We start from the raw sequence: 23,665 nt of genomic DNA on the forward strand, positions 1-23,665 counted from the left end.
GAGGTTTTATTGACCTCAGCGTCCTTTTGGCTGTGCCACTATTGCATGTGGATGCTGAATTTGATGTGTCTTGCGAGCAAGATGGCATTGTGGTGTCTCTCACGCAATTTTCGTTTGTATTATCAATTTCACCATCCCCTTCTTCGTTTTCTTCATTGTTGACATTATTGTCTCTTTGGGGCTTTAGGGACATGTATCCCAGTTTGATTTCCATATTTTCGCGCATATTTTTTGTTTCATCAAGGCGCGCTATTAGCATGAATGTTAGGTCGTTTGCTTCAGCTATCGCAGATTGTAGCTGCGATTCTTCCTCTATTTGTTCAATTTCATTCATCAAATCCTTCCTTTCGGACTTGTTTTTGCAGTTTTTATACTCATCTCTAACCTCGTTATATAATTCTTGGAGGTTTTCTCTTGCTTCTTTTATTTGCCTTATGCTACTTTGTAAAAGTGCTGTGGCTGATCTGCATTTCTGATAAGTTTCCTCATCTATTGCTGAGTACTCAACCTGTTTAGTGTATTCCCTGTAACGGGATACTAAAGTTTTTAGCGTCGTTGCGCTGAGAACTATTGGTGTTCTGTGAAAATGCAGTGCCATTTCTTTCTTTATGCACGTGCAAATGCGATAAACTTCGCTTGACCTACTGTAGCTTTTGACAGAGGTCTGATCAACTGTTTCTTGACAGTGATCTGCGTTCCAGTTACGTTTGTAAGGGAACGACTTTTTGTCCAATTACTGGGATGAATCTGATGCGATTCACGGTCTTTGGTTTGACCGTATAGGTTGCTCAATGAGCTAGTCTCTTTCTCCTGGCCTCAAAGATGTTACTCTTTGACGCGGGAGAGTAATGGCTTGTTTTAGCCGATGCATCAAACTGTGTGAGTGGGTGACTAGAGACTTTAGGGTATTTTATAACCCTATTTGAACAGACCAAAAAGAGGTGGTTCAATGGAATGTATTTATTATGTGAGTGCAGGTGAGTAGAACAATTGTCAGCAATAGGATTGGATGAAAAAGTGGGCAGAGCGTAGTCTGCCGCACTCTTTGACCGTACAAGTCGTAATATGCTAGCATAACCATGACCGCGAACGGTCCTTTATACCACGCCCCTTATACATCATCGGGGTCGATGATAGTGATTGAGTTTCCCTTTTGCATCATGATTTATGATTTTTTTTGTGTTTTCGCTGTGAACCCACCAGTTAAGGCTTCCTGAATGCGACGAAAACGCACAATCGATGGTTCGAAACCGCCAACTATGCCCTTCATCGCTCCGGTGTCGATATCAAAATGGTGTTTTTATCCTCTGGGAGGATAAAAACACTATCTTGATACATCGGGGGGCTTCCACGAGTCATTGCACAGGTTCAACAAACGTTCATAAAATCTCTACGATTCCGATGAAGTTTATCGTGTAGACGTACCCCTAGCAGGTTCATACACCAGAGACTTATTTCCTTTTTATTTTTGCTATATGGACGTTGGAAACGCAACAGGCAACGTTTTCTTCACATCCGCTTACCACATTTTTTACATATGCCATGAAACTTTTGTACTTTTAAAGGTGGTCTACAGATTTCTTAGATAATCCATAGAAAGACTCATTTTTGACTTGGTGTTTAGGTATTTTTCGAGCACACTTGTTTCTTATAGTATTTGCCTATAAAAAACAAAAAAAGTGTTACCAGCGCGAGAGTTGCTGTTGTTTTTATGAAAGTTGCCGTTGTCATGTGTGTGCAGTTCAAGCTCATTCCATCTCTGAAAAATCCCCAGATGTAATTCGTTCTGTTCTGCGCACATCTACAAAAGACACAGAATTGAGAATCATAGGGATTTCTGTGATAAATTAATCTTACATTCTTCAGGTATACGCCATTATGAATTATGTTTAGGTTAGTATGGGCGTTAGTACTCACATTCTTCGTCGGTTTAACGGTGTATCAAGTATTTGAGCGTATCGCCTACTACTTTATCAGGTACGGTCTTTTCATGCCAATAGTTACTGCAGAGATATGGCTACGGTCCTCCTTTTCGTCTCATCTCCTAATAATTTGTAAACATTCCAGTGAGCCAAAATGTTTATATCTTGTTCAGAAGCCAAACAAGGTTGCTACCTGTGTGTTAAACCAAAGGTTAAAGCCATCCTACCAGGAATCTGACATGTGTAAGGAATCCGAAAAGCTAGAGATTTAGGCCATACGAAGCACTTTAGACCGCTCTTCTATGTACAGGTCCCCTTACCACTCTATTCGTTGGTTTCACTTGAATAGACTGGTGAGAAGGCATAAGTGATCTTCGACTGCTCATAGGTGGATGCGGGGCGTGCACAATGGTGGAGCTTTGCAACAGGAGTGGTCGTAAAAAACGACGTCCACGGAATTTTTCACGACGATTAGGCAGAGATGAGCTGAATCAGCCCAAATTCCGCAATCTACAGCCGCATCCTAGCTTTCCCTGTGGATAATCTCACTACGTCAGAATCGTCATATGTTGCCAAGTACTAGCTAGAGCGACATGCAAGACATCACGTAAAAGAAGCATTTACAGCATTGGTCCCGTTTATTCAACGTGGTAGGCTACTGACTGCTTCTTACGAAATGCGGAAACTCTGAACAGGTATCCTCTGCTTTTTTTTTCGAGATGTGAGGTAATTGTTCTGTTTACTTGCTCCGTGGCCTACATTTTGCCGTTGATTCCTTATTGTTGCAAGTTAACCAAGAGTTGAACTGTCGCAATCGCAACCTGGTCATGCTGCAGGAATGTGCTACCATATGTACTTATCACTGCGACGCTACGCTTAGTCATTTTCGAAATTATAAAAGCGATGGAGAGTGATTTCAATGAGGTTACAACCATCCCGCAGTTATAATCGGTAGTAATTTGATCAATGGTCGCTGTTGAAAACAGTTGGACAAGACTACAATTTCAGAACGTAACTTCCAATGGGCAATTGACCTTTTGGATGCCTTGTCGCTAGGAAAAATCAGCGGCAAAATGTATGGCACAAAACATTTAGGCAGGGCAGTGATCAGAATTTGCTCTACGTCTCGAGAAAAGTGGGGCAAATGTGTTCAAGATGTCACGCACCCGCTACTTACACGTGATGGTACTCTTTGTATTGGAAATAACCAAAAAAAGAATAATAACAGTCATTCGAATATATATGTGCTCGATGGAAGCGTTCAAGCTACATTTTGTTTCCACTTCCATTTAAAGAGAGATATTCAGCACACTGCCGGAGATTATAGATATTTTCAATGCAGAGTAGTAAAACACTGAATCCTTGGCAAAAAAAAAACACACGCTTTCTCACGGTAAACTACAAGTGCTCCCAGATTGCAGCCAAGAATGGCCGTTTGGTCGAAAAGAGAACTGTGTATATGGAATAAAGGTGGATGAGTCAATTATGAACGATGCACATTGGCGCGGATGCCAGCAGTCACAACAGACAATAACTCCGGTTGCGAGACTTTCGATTCCTCTAATGAACTTTCAGCAGGGCTCTCCAGGTTGTGAGTTTTCGCAACAATGTAGGACACTGGCTGTTCTGTGCGATTGGTGCGAGGTTATTAAGTGTTGCTTTCTAGTTAGAGCTTTAACATTTAAGTTAACAGGAACATTGCTGCATAGAAAACGGAAGATCTTTGCCCAGGCACTCACCTTTCCGGCCTACACTTGTCGACTTGTCTAGACTTCAGTTCGTGAGCAAAGATGTATTATTATTTGAGTTGGGATACGAATTAGAGTTGTTCTTAATGTGAAGGATGTTTTTGTTTAGCTGCATAATTTCTCATAATCACTATCATGCTAGGAAAAGAACTCTTTTTTTATCATTCACTTTGGCTGATCAGCCGATCACCTTACCTGCAACATCCTACCTTCATTTCTAAAACTGTAATTTTGGATTCGCATTGGATTTTTAATGACTGCTAGTTTAAAGGTCTTTAAAAGGTTATTTAAAAGGGTCTCAATCACATAAAACCTTTAAATTTGCTGCAGTGAGCCTTAGAAGTGTATGAAACAGTGGCACAAAAAATGCGTTTAGGAGTGGTACAGTTGATAGCGAAAAAAGAAAAGTCAAATATGGCAGGTTCTTAGAAAAACATAGAAGAGCGCAAATTTAAATTAACCTACTAAAGTCTCTATTTAAGGGTGAAATGAAACTACATTGCATAGGGGTCTCTACAAAACGTTCAAAATGCGGTGAGATGGGAAAAAACATCCCTCATTGCATTTATTCCTTACACTTTACCATTTCTTGCTTTGTTCTGATGATACTGATAGCTGCTCTGCTTGTAACGACCGATGCACCGATGATTTGACCGTCGAATTACCTGCTTTTCAGTTCTTCTCTGTTCCTTGTTGTCATTGTAGGAATCCGCTTACTACTCGGAGATCGTATGATTCACCGCAGAACATGCATTTTCCTACTATTGGAATTTGCAACAAGATGCAACTCAAGTAAGCCAAACACTACTTTTCAAACATGTTTTCGACATTTGTTTATTAGGTCAGAAGCATTCCAGCATGCATTTAAAGACAAGACAGTGAAACTGCACTAACAAATGAGAGTGAATTTTCTCTTGGCACTAGTAGTTTACGTTGACGCAGTCGGCCTTTCATTCGGGGTACCACATTAGGGTTATATAAACACTGACATCTGCCGTCCTTCCAAATCATTGCATAGGCTGAGCAAGCGTACGTAAAGCTCAACAGAAGCTCTGACTTGAAGGCGCATCTCAAACGGATTGGTTAACACCAAACGCTTACAAATTTATTGTACTTGACGTGAGGTGATTTAAACGGCATGCGGATACTGCGGTCTAACGTGACCTGTACGCATTTTCGGCGGGGTGGATCGCCCTTATACATAATCAAGCCCATTCTGTTCTATCCTCTGCGGGAGGTTGCGTTGAATCTGCCCATCCGTCGCTGTACCTTCTGCAAGCAATCTCTCCTGAAGCCTCTATAGATGCCAAGCTTCTTTAGATCTTTCCTCACCACTTCCGTCCTGAACTTTGTTCTATGTCAGGCGACCTTTTCTAGTTTGGGTCTGGGAGCAACCTCAAGGCAACTCAGCAAATCAGCCTCTCCTATGGCCTCCTTATAATGCGGCCAAGAAACCAAGATGGTTTCCTGCGAATACCTTGGACAAGGAGGCTTGATGTTGATGCTTCACTCATTATTCGCCCTACGCCATCACTTCCGCATAAGGGTCTTCCAGATACGCGAAGGACGGATGTTTGCTTAAAGGCAGCATACCACGAATCTGAAGTGGTACGGATTTCAGGTGGAGTATCCACATGCGGGGTCGTAGATTATAGGGACGGGGGTAGTTCCTCTCATCTTTCCCTGCATCAGTGCAAACAGCCGCCTCCAAAATGCTGTTTTGTACTACGCCATCTATTGCAACGCTCCACCCCTTGCGCCGACTCCACCCTACAATTCGTCGAAAATCAATTCGGACTGCCCCGATAGGCAGTAAGGGACGCTACGCGTGCAAAGGTGGCGTGCTGCAATAGAAGGCATCGTACGAAACAGCATTCAGGGGCAGGCTACTTGAAGTGATTCAGGGAGAGATGAGCGGAACCAGCCCGGCCTCCATAATCTATGACCCGTATACGGACACTCCACCTGAAATCCGTACCACCCCAGATTCGTGGTATGCTGCCTTTAAAATCGCTCTCGTAGCTACCGTTTGCGCTGAGAAATTCGCGAAGACCAACATCTGATTACATTTATCATCATTTACATGAATTGTATGCTGCAGCCAGTTTCGATTTAAGGTGGAAGACATGTTGTTGCTTCGCACTGCATGAAGCGAATATTATTACATTGTCATCGTACTTGGGATCGGTCGTGGAGCAGCATGATGGTATTCGCAAAAAACTCATCGACTGTCCTCCCACCTCGAACGATGAAGTTAATTCAGCTGGTGTTCGAGCAGGAGCAGTTGTCCTTCTATTCTTGTCCCCAATTAGGCGAAAGGACGTACCTGGCATGCCATCCATGAAATGCGTTAAAATCTTCTCTTCGAAATCCAGGAAAGCAAATTGTCTTCGAGTGACGCTACTGCGCCTCAATCATTCTACCGCAGGGAACACTTGGTCACTCGTAGAACGATGAATGCCGGTGGTTCGCGAATTTTGACAAGCACATCCAGAGTGATCTGCTCCAAAACTTGTACATACTAGGATATTGACAACGATGTAGACAACTGTTAACTAGGATATTTTTCGGTAGTTCCGACAATTCACATTGAGCATCGTTATTTCACAGATCCCAGACGGAGGTAGAGCCCTCAGCATTTCCGTACTCATTCCAACGACGGTGTTATAGTTCTCGCCTTTTGAACACAGACCAAAATCTTCGAATATGTCGGTGGGTCGTCGCTCAAATACTCTCTTCTACTCGGTTGCTTCGTCGACAGCAACTCCACTGGCAGTGCTAAGAACTGGGTGAATTCCTTTTCGTTTTGCCGTTATACTATCTTAGTAGGACCTAGATTTTCCTTAGGGTCATGTGTGCTGTAGTGCGGTAGACACGCACACAAAACAATACGTGGGCCTTCGTTCTGCAGAGGCAAAGAGGAACTTCTTCTTCGACATCCAAGCGGGAACCATTGTCAGCAGCGTCCTTAACACAACTGGTGAAACAGTATACGTCGTTGAGCTTCTTATTGGTCCATACTCCAATGTTTATCGATAGTTGAAATTTCTTTCCGCGTTTTTAGACTTGCCATATCAATTTTCGGTTGAGAGATAACTCTTTTAATTCTTTTCTGAATTGCACCTTAAAGATGAGAAGAATTGGGCGCGGTCAGGAACTAGGAGTCCCGAACAGCTCTAGATTTTCGGATATGCGACAACGAGATGTTCCTTGTCAGAGCGAACGGGAGCTTCAGAGTTGTCATTTTTAGCTGGCGCTGTTCTTCAAGCGCAAAAGGGATTGTTTCTTGCCACGTGGCGTCAATGATTTCTCTTAAATGTGCATTATATACAGTACTGACATTCGCCTGCTCAAAAAGAATTACCAGCCAATTACTTCTGTCCCACATTTGCTCCCCAAGGTAGTACCAGTTTTCAACCTTATGAGATTGCTGTTCCAGGGCCACCTATTATATTACTCATTAAATTATGTTACAAGGAGATGGCGTGGCGGAGCGGAGAGGTCACTATTCCCGTGGGAGGATTGCCTAAAATAACATATGATGCATAGCAGCTATTAATATTGCTTCCCGAAGTGTTCATTTCTTCAGTGAGCTCGTACATGAGCTCTCAATACGCGATGTAGACGTAACATTTTCAAACGTGTGTTTTGCAACTAGTCATCGCAGACGTATGGGCTCTATGACTAGTCTTAAAGGCTTGTGATAAGTCGAGATGATGTGCTTCAAGGAATCTATCTAGTAAAGAGGGTTACCCATTAACCATTAATTCATGTCACCATTAGGGACCTCGTCTCTTACTTGATATTCCACGAGAGTTCAGAAGATTTTATTGAAGCAAAAGAGGCAAGAAGAAGCAGAAGACAGAGAATAGAACAGAGAAGGCTCGTTCCAACCGCGCGGCGTGGACGATACCGAAGTCTTATTCTCCTGTCGGAAGATTGCTTCCGATAGCACTTGCTACTTTACAGCAATCCATGTTGTACGCCGACACGTTATCCTTCATTTGCTTGATTCTCCTCCCCACCGAATTGATGTGCAAGCTGTAGTGCGAAATAGCGAATGAAATATCTACTATTATTAATGAAAATCATAATCCTATAACCCTGAAAATGTGGGTCACTGCATCATCTCGTACTGAATAAGTAGTAGCACAGCTGAAGGCGGTACCGTTACAACAAGAGGAGTTGTTCTATTTCGTCGCAATGTAAAATTAAACATTTAAAGTAAATTAACATTAAAATTCTGAACTCTATACATGACACTTTTGGTATTCAGATGTTCGATTTCAGAGCATCTGCTTTCGCCGCTCGCGAACCGGAACTTCTGCGTTTTCTTTCACTAACGTATAATGACGATGGACAGGTTATTCTCTACTAGGGATTATTTTAAATCATTCGTTTTTTTTTATCACACTCCGCTTATGTTTTTTGTTTCATTTTTATTTTTAGAAATCAATCCCCTCCATTATTGAATCCTCTGTTGCAGGTTACGGAAAACAATACTATATTGGAAGCACTTGGCAGGTTCGAATATGTTGATTCGCTAAATATGCATAAAGCCGCACATCAAAAAGTAGATGACTTATTTTTAAGGTGATTTAATATACTTGCCTGACATTTTTAATCAAAAACAGACCAAAAGGAACCTTGTGCCCGAATTTATTATTAGTTTTACAACCACCAAGAGAGACCTGTCTCTGGAAACTCTAAGAGCTAGCCAGAAAATCATTGTGGACTTGCTTCATAGAGAAGCGAGAAGAGAAGACTTCGATGGGGGGAAGAGCGGCAGTGTTGTCTGAAAAAGTAGAGGCAGGCGAGAGCATTCTAACCACCCTTGAAACTTTGCCAATCGTAAAACAAGAACGATCGCTTTTTGAAACCCGGATGAAACAAATGCAGCATCGAGAAAGGGGATGGAATAGGCCACTCACTACTTCTACTCAGATCTCTTTGAAGCTACGTTCACTTGTCTCCTCATCATGAGAGATACGAGTCGAATCCCTTCATGAAGATGAACATGTCATTTAGTGGTTCTCTTGTTCGAAGTACGAGGTGCTAACAGTAAACAGAAAACTGTCAGGATACAATCTGAACATCTCCCATAACATCTGCAACTGCTTACTATCCCTTAATTTCTGTAAGTTCTTTACAAGAGTGATCCTCTACAGGATTGCAAGTGCGAGATGAGGGTCAGCCATGCGAGCAGGCAGAGTTTCTAAGAAGATTTTCTACCATTGACCACATTTATACTGTTTCGACACTCATTAAAGTATCGCAAGAGTACAAAATGTCTCTCTGTCTCCCTTTAGTCGACTTAAGGAAAGTCTTCAACTCAGTTGGAACAGAAAATATTGGAAATGAAAGCTTTAGACCAAGGTGTTCCTGCTCAGTACATCAGGTTACCTCGAGAGTTGTACAGTAACCAGAATTTCGCCATTCTACAAGGTCATCACATGAAAAGAGCGATCCGACGGGATGATGCCGTCTCACCAAAACATTCATGGCCACTCTCGAGAAATGGAATGCGAAGACGTGTGGGTGTAGTTCCATGGTCGGCAACTGTTCCAACTGCGCTTTGCTTAACATCGTTCTGATAACTTCAAGCATCTACCAAGCGGAAAGAATGCCGAGCAGATCTAACGCAACACATGAAAGCATCGGTTAGTGAGGAACGGATGGATTCTTGACGCCCCATTCACGCTCAACGAAACAAATATATCCGGACTAGACATGCATTCTCAGATCGGGACATGAACATGAAGAAAATAAACAAAACAGAAAAATAGTTTTAAAAATGTAGAAAATTAAAGACCTGTGCACTCTGCAAACAGGAAAAAAAGTGCGGTGAGCGTCATTGAAGGCTCAGTCGAAAGAGTGATGCTAGGAGTATCTCGCTTCGCACAGGTTAGCTATGGGAATACTATGTCTGCGATCAAACATGAGAGAAGCCGCTGCATTCGCCAAGGAAAACAAAATGAGGTGATCCGGACACATAATTTTAACAACCGTTGGACCTGAGGCTTGAATAGCAGGGTTTTACACGATATTAAACGCAGTGCAGCAAAATCGCTGACGCGGTGGTCAGAGTTCTTTACCAAGGTTTTTGAAGAAGTATGTGGTGCTATTTGTCTCTCACACGGATGAAAAAACCAATGGGGCATCAGGAAAAATGGATGAACTTCGAAGAACGAAAGATCAAGGTTATCAAGGTGTAGGAAAAGCAATGTAATTTCAAAAAAAAAAGTGGAAACGGAGAGGAATTTTGCGATTTCACTAGTAGGAAATAGCGCAGAAATAGTGCTTGAAAGGTAGCAATTTTGTATTTTTTGTATTATATGCATTACTTTTGTCTTACGCTGTTGCTCCTCAGTTATGTTATACAGTTTCTTAACAAACTTCTTTGCTCTAAGAATTATATATAAAAAGCGAAAAGTTGCTCTTAATGTGCGCAAATGTAATAAATGTGAACTAGTGTTAAGTGCCATTTCTTCGGGTGCAAGGAAGAAAGAAATTGTAGTCCATTGTGGTGCTCGCCAACGTACAATTAGTAGAATTTGTGTATTTCGTGAAGTACAAAGGTATCGTGAAGGTTTCTGGAGGTGGCCAATCAAGGAAACTACTAGAAGAATTGATATCAAAAAATTTTTTTTTAGAATTTAGTAGCAATCCACATATAGTCACTCGATGACGTTCATGTATTTTCGGATTGTTTGATATAGACTGGTTAAATGTGGGTTTCTACCAATTTCTCTAAGAATCTTGCTTCGAATACTTCCCACAATCTACTAATGGTACTTGGATAAACGTCATTAAAAACAACGACTTTTCTTCTTTGCCCACGAAAAAAGGCATTGATAATCAGCTCTTACAAAATCAGAGCAAATTCTTGTTCGTTACTGCTATTCAGAACAAAAAAATATTGGAAAAGTGAAGAAAATTATAATTGAGCACCAAAAAAAGGCAAAAGTGATGAGATGAATGCAAGAACTGAAAAATTGTCTTTTCTCTCCCACTCTAAGTAAGCTTTTGATCAAATATCAGCTCAGTCTAATATTACCAACTGGATGGCTGATAGAAATTGGAAGTGGAAGCATGCCTTAGGAGGACTCATACCCTTCATGCAACTCTAAACGTCGGAACTCGCCTGTTCGTTTCGCTTTCTTTTACTGGCCAACAAAATTTAAAAGTAGCGGAATTTTCCGTAATTTCTATAGAATTAAATTTGTCTTTCCTTTTCTTTTTTTTAGAAATTTTATATTGATGAGAGATTTTTTAGCTTTGTTTCTGAAAGAATCAGCACCATGTTAAAAGAATATTCGAACTTAATTTCACACCCATGTTACTTCGATACTACTACAGATCGAAAACATTCGAATCAGTTGTTCTTCTCGCTTTTTTCTTCAACAGCTGGCACAGAATAGTATGCTAAAATGTGACATGAATGTGATCATGCTGATAAAGGTAAAGCTCTACGTCAAATCACGTAAACGGTTACTATGTTGTTAATTACTATTTAGGCAGCAGTTTCAGTGCATGCCTGCCTATTTCCAATTTCTGAATAACAGATGTTCCCAGTCTACTGGAGTAAACATTCGGGGGAGAAAACACATCGAGAGATGCAACACAGTTATTACGGCCATGAAATGGTTCACAACATCCTACTTTTTGACAAATCCACTGGAAATTAATGCATGGTGCTGGTGATAGCAATAATTGTGCTGACCAGGCTCCGTGGAAGCCGTCTCACTAGTTTCTTTGATTCGTTTCACACGGATATACATCCACACATACGCATGCATACACATATACACATACATACATACCTACACTTGACAGACTAGTCCTTTACTATCTAGCATGATCCCTGATTTAAGTTACTTGATTCAAGCGGCGGACAGATGTTGCGCATATTTGCCGAAATGAGTAGCACTTGAGCATATTCAAACCTATGTTTTTCAACTTTCCGGTCGCACATGATCTCTCCATCCGTCGCTGTTCCATGCTTTGCTAAACTTTACACCCTTGAAGAACCGGTCGATGCCATGTTTTTCCAGATATTCCTTCACTACTTCCGTCCTGAACTTTCTTTTACGTCTAGATAGCCGTTCCAGCTTGGGTGTGGGAGCAATCTCAACGTTAGGTGGACTAGGCGATCTGATGGCCTCTTTATAATGCGTTCAGGAAAAAGGGTTTTTTGCGACTACTTCAGAAGAGAGGGAAGGGTGTTGATGTTTCCTTGTGTCGGTACATCGCATCAAATTCTGGGTGAAAGTTTTTATTATTATTTATTATTATTTTTTTATTATTTATAAATATTGTATATAATTATTTAATTATATATTATATTATATAATTTAAATATATACCCTAAAATCCCATAGATAGGAGCGGTTTAATTTACCGGTGAAAAATGAATTGGAATGAAATTGAAATTGAATGCAGTCACCCCTCTAACTTGATGGATGGATAAATAAAAATCGGAGAAGAAGTTTAGAAGAAGCTCCGCCCCTCAACTCTAAACCCCGCCCACTTAATAAACAATTCATTTAGAAAAATAGCGATTTTAACGGAATTTCTGCCGGAATCTCTCTAGAAATTTTGCTATATTGTTGACAAAATTGTTTCACTTCATCAGTTACGTGGCAACGAGCAGAATCAAATATCAGCAAAGAGCGATCAGGGTCGGAATTGTGATTTTCTTTTTTGTTCCATACTTCAACGATCCATTCTTTCATCAATTCCTGATTCATCCAACCTTTTTCATTTGTTTTCACAATGACATCTGGAGGAAGTTGTCCTTTTGGCATTAACTTCTTCTTAAAAATTAGCATTGGTTTAAGTTTCTCTCCAGCAGCAGTCACTCCCAATACAACAGTAAAATTAGATTTCTCATGGCCGGTAGAATCAATTTTAATGTTCTCTCGTCCCTTCACATCAACTGTCCGTTCATAGATGATATCAAAGGGAACTGGTACTTCATCAATATTTCCCAAATTGAAAGGGGATACGTTTAAGGCTTCAGCTGCAACGAACTTTCGAAAATCCGAGCATTTTTGTAGATGGTCAGACGGTAATGGTTGACCGACACTTGTTCTTCTTCGTACAGAGAGCTTTTTTCGCGCCATAAACAGGATGCACCAATGCGCAGATGCTTTAAAATTTTGGTGACCATGCTCTTCTACTAATTCCTTTGCTTTGGTCCTTATTTCTTTCACCGTGACAGCTCTATTTTCTTCTCGTCTTTTTGACAACCCAGTTGTAGATGGCATCTTCAACTTCTTCAACGCTTGGTTTTTTGTATCGTCGGGCTCTCTTCGTTGCTGGCATCTCTTGAAGATTTTGTCGATCAACAACCCACTTTCTTATCATTGCTTCAGTGACTTCAAAATGACTAGCCGCTGCCAAGGTTCCATGCAAATCACGATAATTGACGGCGTCTAGCTTGAAAGCTGCTGTATACGATTTACGACGTTTCATAGCAGGTGATACAGGATAGAAAGAGTATAGAAAACAGTAAGAATAAAGGTAGAGTTGTAGGCTATTATTGCGATAATCATGATAATCACACAACGCCAAAAAAAACGTATACAAACGTCAATTTTTATTTTCTAGCACAAACCGCTCTTATCTATGGACCGCTCTTATCTATGGGATTTTAGGGTAAATATTTATACATATATATTTATTATTATTATTTTTATTATTTTTTAGCAAAGCACTTGCTAAAAGTAGCCAGGCAGTCGTCTAAGCAGTTTCTCTCCAGGCAGTAAGGATTCTCCATCACTGTAGTATGCTGCACAAGTCTCCGATCTGTGCACCATTATAGGGCGGACTGTGGATAAACAGACTGGCACCCTGACTTTATTAGCGGTGGGAGTCGATTTCGATTACAACAACTAAGCTCCAGTTGAAAGCCGTGTTAGCTTCAGCTCACCTTTGCTGAATATCCCTATCGTAGCTGCTGTCTTTTCAATATACAGTTCACATAACAGAACTCTTCCACGTCTTTAGTTTGATGTCCGTTCACTGTGATTCCCGTCAAGAATTCTCGCTGGGAGCTACATCTACTTACATCTATCACGACAGAGTCGCAAACTGTAGGCTGCAGCTTGTTTCAATACAAGATTGACGACATGTTACAGCTTTGCTCTATTTGAAGCAAATGTTACTAAATGCTTGGCGTACTCGCCCAATAGGTGCAAGAACCATATCCACGGGACATTGCTTAACTGTTCTTCGCATGATATCGTCAACGGCAATTGAACACAAAAGGTTTCGCGACAGGCCCTTATGTTACTTCAGTTTCCAGCTCGAGCGGTGAAGTATTTCCGACTGATGTTCATTATTCGATTCCTGCCCTTGATAAGGCACCGGGTTTCCGGGTTGGGATCCGTGATGGTAGCTTGTTTCGGAAGCTAATTGTGTTACCGTGTTTCAACAATTCAACTATTCTTTCGTCAATCCATATTGAATCCACATACGAGCCACATAACCTGCTCAGTTATATGGCAGAAGTTAATCAGATGTTGCAAAAACGTGCTGTCGCCAACGTTTAAACAAATAACTCAACCACCTAGGAGCGTAGAATGTTTGGCAATAACTCTCCGTTTCGTTTACGTTGAACTGTCGAACTCTGTCGACCTCAGATCACTTGGCGTAGATAGGCAGCTCACGCAAAACGCTGTCTCGTAGGCAGGGTCAAGCGTGACACGACCAGCTAGAATACGACCCCTTCCGCCTCCCTTCCTTCCAACGTTGCTGCTACCTCCTCCTTTGCTGCGGATTTAATATAATCGAAATTTCGAGTGTTTCGAAAACGCAAAGTCGAAAATTAGGCAAAACAAGTAGGAAATGAGAAAATGGGTAGCTGACAGAAGCGGAGAAACAACAAGTAGCAGAAGAAAGCAAATTTGCTGAAATGTGGTATTGAAACATTTTTTTCTTTATTCTATTCCTTTTTTATTCTAAAATCTATGAATCTACCCATCTTTAAATACTGATTAAAGCACATAATGAGACGAAAAAAGAGTAGTCGGGTGCATAGGTCGAATTACAGATGAACCGCAAAAAAAAAAACAGAAAAAAAATCAACATTTTGTTCTTGCAACATGACAATGGGAAGGCTCAGGTTTGACATCTCGCTGAGTCAAATGTTTGCAAAAGAACTAGAGATTTGAAACTTTTTCTTAAAGATGGAGAATTTGTTTTAAGTGGTGTGCATTCCAAAAGTCGATTGAATGGGATTTAGTTACCTGAAAAGCCCCGATTCCCCGATTTCATCTTTGTCCCATCAAAAATTTGGAAAAGAAGGCGAGACCCTGGAAATCGAGTGAGGCAGCATCTGCTAGAGAAAATTCTCGGCTACAGCACGCTAGAAGATAATTTCCTTCGCGCGAAATAACTCTGAATTGTCGATTTTTATTCAATATCACACAAATTTCGGGGCGTGGCGAAAAATTGGGATTTTGCCTAGTTTTTCCATTCCAGAAAATAGGTTAGCGCTTAAAAAAATCACCCACTTATTTGGATAGATGGACTAAAGACACCTATGTGGAAAATTTCCCTTTTTCGGACCGTCCATTTCTCTAGCAATATAAATGGAGCAAATCCAAAAGAAATCAGAGAGTATTGAAATTTTGTCCCCTCAAAATTCCAAACACACTAGGCGGTGGGAAAAACAGGGATACGACTCTTTTTTGGGGCAAACCTTCTATGGAGAACTACTTTTTTTCGGTACTCTTATGACGAAGTTATTTGCAATCTTCCAGACCTAACAATATGCCCAGAATCTGAGCTTTCAGAAGTGGATTTAATTTTCTAACTCTTTTGCAAACATTTTACCCAACCGGGTATCGTACCTGCGAGGTCTCATTATTGCGTTGTCAACACGTTACACATTTTCAAAACAAAATATTGGGCGTTCCGTACTGTCCTATTAGAGCGCCGATTAAGTCTGGTAAGTCATGGAATATTTGTTTTGTCTTCTTCTTATACGTACGGCGTCTTTCTATCGGTTAGGGGTTTTTGAACTCATTATTGGAAACGTTAGTATACGGACGTACAATACATATAAATGTGCCTATATATACACATTTGCTGCATGATGTAGTACTGTAATAATTCCTACCTACAAAAATTAATACAATGCCTACAGTTGTGAAATCGGCAAAAGCGGTTCATGTCTGGATGAGATTCGTCCGATCCTTACTCAGCAAGGTCTCTGCTTCGTAGTTTCCCCCAATATGACTGTCAGAAGACCGGGTCAGTTTGAAACAGAAAAGGTCGATCATTTGGATTGTATAGCGTTTGTTTTACTAGGTCCTGAAACAACACTTTCTCTTCTGCTAAATTTGGAAGTTTACGAAATAATTCCCGGCACTGTTTCGGATTCGGGAGTAATTCTGTCTATACATGACCCTGGAGACATATCCTCGCAACACCACACCGATGGAATCCATTTGGAAGCAGGAAAAGTAGTTACCATTCCTATAAATGAGGTCCGAAAGGTACGATCTTTCTCTATCTTCTTGAAAATCCTATGTATGAAATACATTTTTTTCATTAGCTCGTCATTTATATTTAAAAACAATTGTGAGAAATACTTTCGAACAGTGAATTTTTCTACTTCCCTCCTACATGATCTCTTTATTCTCAGTTTAAACTCTTCGCTAGAAAGAGGAGACGCTAGATCTATGTTGGTATAAAACTGGTTCATGTTTAGCTGACGCGCTACAACCAATATTGCGGCCGCCGTGCCATAGGACCTTTTTCACGCAAACAATATTCGAGAGAGTCATGTGAATGGGTCTCTGCTACGGAGATGGTTGAGGGAGCTTGCAACTGTAGACCAGTAAATAGTCCCTTTAATCGGGACATCTTCGCTGATCAGAAAGTGGTGAGCTACTTTCGTTCGCGTTCATAATATGCATGTTGTCAAAGAAATCACCGTTTCCATAAGGCTTCATTAGGCCATCGCCTCAGTTGTCTTGGTGCAATGGAGCTCAGATTCAGTGTTTTGTTTTCCTCCTACGTTTCAAAAAAGCTAGAGATCGGGTTCTTTTTTGGATGGATTAGTGTTGTGTCTCGGCAATGATGTTTCCGACACTTTAACCGCAAAGATGACATCTTCCACTAGTCTCTAATTCCATTCGCAAAATTCACAACTTCTGTTTTTTTTTATTGCAGAGAACTGTATCTGTGGATCAAGTAACGCCCGTTGCTCAAAAACGGGTACATCCGTGCACAATCAGACAAGAATTCGATTGTGTCGCTAAATTTGTGAGACTTATCTTTAGTCCTCCTCAACATTAGTTGTCACTTTATCAACACATCCAGACGTCACAACAGCTCGATGCTGCAAACGATCTGAAATGTCCAGAAAACTGCGAAGACGTCACGTTTTCATCTGTGGTGTTTGGCGGACGTTTGGTTAGTTGTTTTATTCCATTTTCCATTCACTTTGTTAAGATTATGTTAAGTGACCCTTATTCGTTGAAGACTCCCGCTGATGTTTCACCGTTCCTTCCCAGCGATTGGGAGGATATAAAAGAATCAAAAGTACTCGAATTTCAGGTAGGATTTAAAGATATCAAAGTCTCTTAAAACCGAGTCGGTTTTCTCTTACGCCATTCAACTCTGCAGCGTGAACAAAAGAAGAATTTTGAACATGTTTGTTCAATTTCCCTAAACAATCCTAAAAGGGGTCAAATGTAGTTTTACGTTTATCGGATAAAACAGTGTAAATGGTATTTGAAGGACGAGTGTTTAGTCAGATGCATCTACATTTAATTGTGTGGAAAAATTTACTCTACTTCTGCAAAAAAGACGCTCTCAAACATCGATAAGATGTTGTTTAGATTTAGACATTTGCCACAAATCGAAATCGCTTTGGAGGTACTTTTCCAGTTCATTATCTCATAAGGTTGTTCCCTGAAAATAAATCATAACCTTCCTTTCTATCATTTGTTTCTATCTTACAATTAATTTTTATTTTCTCTTTTCTATGACTATTGTCGACAAAAAAAACACGTAGTTGAAGTCGCGTAAAAACTGTGATTATGCACCGAGCAGCAGAGATGAAGGAATTCAGATTGCACTTGTGTAATTGTTTCGAAATTTCAGCGCGCTTTAGATGTCATACCGAGGCACCGAATTCCAGTCGTCAAAGAAGTGCAGTTGCTGGCCGAAAACGCACAAGAATTTGCGCAATTAACTGAACAGGTCGGAAGTAAGGAGTTAGAAACAAGGATATGAGTGTACTACTTTACTCGAGCAAAACCAAAATTGTTATCCATTTTTATTCTGGTTAACTTTGCGGCGTCGTCGCCTTCTTCGGAGCCTGGGAAATCAAAGACAGCCGCAATCTGTCCCTGAAATGCCTCGTCACATCACAAGATATGACTTAACAAGGATATTGCTCAAAGACAACATTACAGAAGAATGCCACAATAGTGCTCATCCCCACAAAACATTGATGTTAGTGGGCCACTGGTTGTTAGAGTTGCGCCGCTAATAGTAACTAGTAACGATACCCCTTGCATCTTACCCCATAGATCAAAACCGGCGAAGGTCTTGATATGGCGCTAGCTCGTTGATCACTGTGATACATCGTTCATTACGACTTATGATTAGATTTTATATAAAACGCTTCCAATGTTCTTTCGCGCCAGAAGTCTGGTTCGCGTGCCAAGATCGTGACTGCTATCTTGGAAAGGGTCGAAAGGTCATGACACTGTCTGCGATGAGCACTCAAAGGGGTTGTTAGTTTTTACTTCCTTCTTTCTTTTTTTTATTTCTTTTTCTTTATGACCCCATCTACATAGGTTCTCCTTGACTCGGGTACATAATGTTCTCTTATCTTGCCATAATCCTCTTGTTTTGCCAATGTACTCAGCCCCATATGACTGATATAGGATCAGATGGCTTCCGAGAGTCACGATTGTGGACTAGCTGATTCTCCAATTCTTTGCAGGTGGCATGGTTGAGTGTGATTACAAATAATTTCTTTGTGACCTAACCTTTAGCGCGAAGTATTTAGTCACGCTCGTAGTCTAATCTACAGGGACTACTAGACCGAAGTTTGCACAGAATATACAGCTAGAACAAGTTGACTTCTTGCTCATGTTAAAATCGTAGTACACTATACGATCCAAAACTACAGATTTTTTCAATTCTCCCTGGTGTGACAACCGTGCCATGCATTGCACCAAAAGGAGCGAAGGAACTGGAGAGGGCCTTGATTCAATTTAAATCAAGAGAACCTATCTGGGAGCGAATCACAACGTGAGTATTGCTCTTAGGGATAATTTTTGGGCTTTTTTCCTTCAAATTTACAAATGTGCGCCACTAATCTGTACACGTCTCTCCTCCATTCATCTCTCGCCGTCTTTGGAATTCCTTTGTCCAGTTATTCGTTTATCCCTTTTGAATGTTGCATATCCAATGTAAATGGCTCTCAATCGATCTCATATTCTCTGATATAAAAGGATAAAGGATAAAGTCACTAGCGTATTAACCCACTTGGAATGCGCCCACGCGGTTACCGCAATTCGTAATCGTTGAAATTTTGGAACGCGTGTTGGCCTATACAATGGCTTGCGGGGGCCGACCGATATGTCAAGTCAGTGTTTTTATCCTCCTAGACATGTCTGGTACCAATTTATCAATCCCGGAGGGATGAAGGGGTTGGTTTGCGCTAAAGCAGTTTCGAACTCTCGATCGTGTAGGTACAACGGACCTCTAACCGACTGCACCACACCCGCCCCATTTTCGATTTTCTGATATCCTGGAAATTATTTGAAAAGTTGAACAGGACCTGTATTTAGATATCTTATGAGATCGCTCTCTCGTGAATTGAATTCTACTGCGGCAGCCATTGGACTTTTCCTTGAGGCTGATGCCAGTATAAGCGGACAAACTCAATTTGTTCATAATGAATCAATGGTAAAAGTTTGAAAGACTATTAACTTGATACTCATCATTATCTGATTTAATCGGAAGCCTCTCTGTTGCAGATTGCGTTTTCTCTGCTCCAGCTCGGACTTCTTGAAAATCGAACGGAAAATTCATTTGGGTTGAGGACAATGGATGCCAAGACACGTGAAAGAGTTCTCGAATTTGGTAAATTTCAAACAGAGCGATTACTGAATTTGTAATCAATGAGATTATTTAGTGGCGCCTTTCATTCGCGATCTGAAGTCCTGTGTGACTAAAATTCATGATAACGCTGAACGAGCTTTTGAGATAGTTGAGGACTGCCGTGCGGTAAATTCATTTCATTCTTGAAACAGTTAATTCTGCTAATATAAATAAACTTCAACAGCAAGGCACCTCACATGTAACTAACCGTCGTCATCTAACTGTGTAATTAAATAATGTAGTCGAATATTGAATTTTGCAGCATCTCTTTTGAAAAGGCCCCTATTCTAGAATAATCTGGAATCATCCGGGAGCTTACAGTTGTGAAGAGTAATTGAACGGATTATATTTCAAGCAATTGAAAAAAGCGATAACGCGCTTTGCACCATTCCCCACCTCGCACCCTTTATACCGTCAAAGCAGATGGTAAATGTTAGTGAATTGCTCTGTATATATTGTGTACTACTGAAGCCACTATTCTCAGTTCAGCTTCAAATTAGCGACAATACATAGCAGCCCTATCGATGTTCCTCGAGTTCAGCGGTTACAGTGAATATGAGTTCGGCTGAATCTTACCATGCATCGGGTCAAGGTCGTGAGGAGTTTTTTTTAATCAAAAATAAATAGAAGTATAAGGAGTATTTCCAAGATGTTATTCATCGTTTGAAAAAGGCAAGACACCGCTCTACAAGGTAACGTAATTCTAACTTTTAAATTTTGTTGATTCTTCTTTTGCTAAAATGGAGCGAAGGTCTTCTCGAAACAACTCTTTTTTTTGTATTTGAAAGGCAATGAACATATACCTCAACCCAATGAGCTCCAATTAAAGTTTCTAATGGTGCTAGGACTCACAGTTGAACTTTAATAAATCATGTATGAATCATAATTGATCATAGATGTAGTCTGTTGCTTGGTTCTTCGTACTCCTGACATCAATATCAATATAAAATGAATTGATTCTTCGTTATTTGAAAATCTGCTACTTCAGAAGTGTTGTTGGATATCAAAACTAATCCCAAGTTCAAATGCATTGATAAAGTGCTAAATCGACCCCTATTCCATCCCTTTTGCAATTTTGTTTTTGAATCGACATAACAAAGCTATTCGTAGCTGTTGCTTTCTTATGTTGTTCATTACAGATGTTCAAGGACTATTATGGAGTTCTGCTTGATGCTAAAAAAGTGTACGCACTTAGTGATCTTTACTCTAATGCAGCGGCTGATTATGTGAATAACATGGGAAGAGTCGTCTCAGCTTTAAGAAGATTCATGTTCGTCAATCGGGTACAAATTTTAAACTACCACAACTATGAGATTGATCTCAAAAGCTTTGGGAACTTGTACAGGTAATAATCCTGAAATGCCCAACCAAAGCTGTGATTTTTATTTTACACTTGCTTTCAGAGAGGGTGGCTCAGACTTCCTCGAAATACATGAATTGATGAAGTTAAGGAAATTGATGCTGAGCGATATTCTTGAATACGTAAGGTTATATTCCTTCAGTCCATTGAAATTTCAGCAACTGAAGCAACGAACGTTATCAGGCAAACACTTTTGTCTAGATAAGCTTGCTTAAAGCATTTTACAAAGAGGGTTTACGTGCAAGAAAAAATGTGCTTCGAAGACTTGGCATGGTTTCTCCCAAACACCTAGGCGTTGCAGCTGTGGAATCTACTATAGAATGTCTTATGAACATCTCCGACACAATACCTCTTATTAAGGTGGGCACAGTCTGTTTTCATATAGATCAATTTTCAAGGAGAAAGTTGAGGCTATATCCTAGGACTAAAACTATAAACCTCTTGAGCTGCCGCTATGAGTTTTTGCAGAAAAGTGCCTTTGTGCGAGGTGAGTGGCTAAGCCGAGTTCAGAGGCAAGTGGAAATTGCTTTATCCTATTCAGCTACCCCACAGTACGATCAGTAAGCCTCTTTGTTTTGTCTTAATCTATGGCTTTCATTCTCCTGAGCGTCGTTTCGGTGCGTATAAGTCATTGTTTCTCCTTAAGAGTCAATCTATTGCAAGTCAAACTCTATTTTGCTCACTTTAAGCAGGAGAAGATTGTACAGGAACGATCCTACAACATGTTCCTTCTATTAGGTTCTCTATAATTTTATGAGTATATTACACGATACAGACTCATGTGAGAGAGAGAGTGATTTTTTAGCCGAAATCGGAGGAACAATCGGGCTTTATGTCGGAGCGACATTGCTCACTGTTGCGGAAACAATCGTTTTCTTCTTCGAAGAGCGGACGAGAAGAATACTTGTGAAGCCCGCTTACCTGTGAAAGGATTGTCTGATTATATATTTAGAGTTTATTTCTTCTGTATACATGAATGAAGTTATTTTCATAAATGTTAATCCTCTTGGGATGCGCCCCCACGTTCAGTTCAACTCAGGATCGTTTGAGGTTTACGAACGTGAACCTGGCCTGTACAATAACCTGCAATGGGTAGCCGATGTGTCAAGTCCTTGTATAGTGTGTGTTTTTCGTTTTTGTTTTCTCCCAGATAAGTCTGGTACCAATTTATCGACCCCGGAGAGATTAAAGGCTTGGTGAGCACTAGGGCGGACACGAACCTCCGATCGATCGTGCAGGCAGCGAACCTCCAAACGATTGCGCTACACTCGCTGCCACTGTTGAACATATTGCTCCTTTTCTTCTTTAAAGGTCACACAAATTGGTCATGCACTCTGTTTTGAAATTCCGCTGGTGCAAAACCATATCTATACTATATCGGCGGCACAGGAGCGAACTATGTTGTCGGTCGTTTCAGTTATCCGAGTTCAAGGTACTTCTAATCTTAGACTGACTGATGGAATTTTCAGGTGCACGGATAGTTCGGATCAATGCCTCATAATTTGACTGGTTACGATATGAATTGATTGCAGAAAGATTAACTATTTCGTCACACTATCTTGACGCTCCACCAGTGTTATGTACGTTGCAGGAGTGTTTTGTGTTGTTTTATGCACTGTGTCGATCCCACCGCGAAGGCTAGAGATTACGTCAGACATTGAATACCTCGTGGAAAATCCGCTGGACGTGGGGACAAATGTGTGCTTCAAATATAGTATCATATAGTAGGGTCTGGAATTTGCAAGAATGTTACAGTTTGGGCATTCATAACTAAGCAGCTTTTGTTACTCAGTAACGTTCCGTGTCCAATCCTTGATATCGGAAAAAATCTCGGCATTCTGAGACTATCTACGATTCATTTCTTCAAAGACAGTTCGATTTATCTCGATGCACTTCGCCCAAGTTGCACTCCACTTTCGTATTTATAGCTAGGTTGTTCCTCCTGCACGTAAAGGTCAAAGAAAAAAGTTCTTGTGATTGTTCGTAAGCATTAGTAAAAGAAGCGAAATATTTTTAGACTGGTTTGGGCCAATTTAAGAGCGCAGATCTCAGTAATAAATCCTCGCTATTTTATGAAATCCCCTGAAGTGGGGCAAAATAAGATTTGCAGAGAACTATCAAACATCAGTGCTTTCGTAGGAGGTCACGATTATGAAAAATTTTGCAAGCACTGTGAAAGGAGATTGAGACGCTTAAAGTCAGCGCATCATGAAATCTGCGATACTTGGGTCTCTTGTGGACTATAGAACTCGGGGTACAGATTACTAGTATCCGTTTCTACTAATCGGTCCGAAAAATGGTGTTGGAAACGGCTTCATTACTCTGGAAACCGCTACCCTTCTATGACTGCAAACAAGAGAACAAAAATCGATGAGGTCTCTTTAGCAATCTATCGAAGTAAAAACAACGCTGAGGGAACCGAAGTGTGTTCTGACTTACCTCTCAAGAACTAGGGCTATTTCCTACGATATTTTAGGACGATTATTAGGAAATAAAAT

General features: G+C 40.6%; 1 protein-coding gene across 5 annotated transcripts; it reads left to right on the forward strand.

Moving 5' to 3' along the window:
• Positions 1-1,217: 1,217 nt before the first annotated feature.
• On the forward strand, positions 1,218-22,094 carry RB195_014250 (uncharacterized protein; the record flags this gene model as incomplete). 5 transcript variants are annotated; one of them, XM_064204424.1, is made up of 22 exons in its annotated part: positions 1,218-1,294; positions 1,894-1,977; positions 4,376-4,462; positions 7,961-8,033; positions 8,157-8,194; positions 15,825-15,931; positions 15,989-16,176; positions 16,392-16,565; positions 16,856-16,948; positions 17,006-17,098; positions 17,168-17,242; positions 17,792-17,890; positions 18,831-18,952; positions 19,495-19,612; positions 19,684-19,789; positions 19,842-19,933; positions 20,947-21,152; positions 21,211-21,289; positions 21,369-21,527; positions 21,636-21,727; positions 21,814-21,905; positions 21,973-22,094. In XM_064204424.1, 22 exons carry the CDS (start codon positions 1,218-1,220, stop codon positions 22,092-22,094), a joined length of 2,376 nt encoding a protein of 791 aa, XP_064060305.1. The 5 variants fall into 5 exon arrangements, with proteins under 5 accessions (XP_064060305.1, XP_064060306.1, XP_064060307.1 ...); XM_064204426.1 differs by lacking the exons at positions 1,218-1,294; positions 1,894-1,977 and having other exon boundaries at positions 4,419-4,462; positions 21,636-21,654; positions 21,709-21,727; XM_064204425.1 differs by lacking the exons at positions 1,218-1,294; positions 1,894-1,977; positions 20,947-21,152; ... (3 more) ...; positions 21,814-21,905; positions 21,973-22,094 and adding an exon at positions 20,099-20,134 and having other exon boundaries at positions 4,419-4,462.
• Positions 22,095-23,665: the final 1,571 nt, after the last annotated feature.

This window comes from Necator americanus, chromosome V, assembly GCF_031761385.1.
Source record: "Necator americanus strain Aroian chromosome V, whole genome shotgun sequence".
NCBI lineage: Eukaryota > Metazoa > Nematoda > Chromadorea > Rhabditida > Ancylostomatidae > Necator > Necator americanus.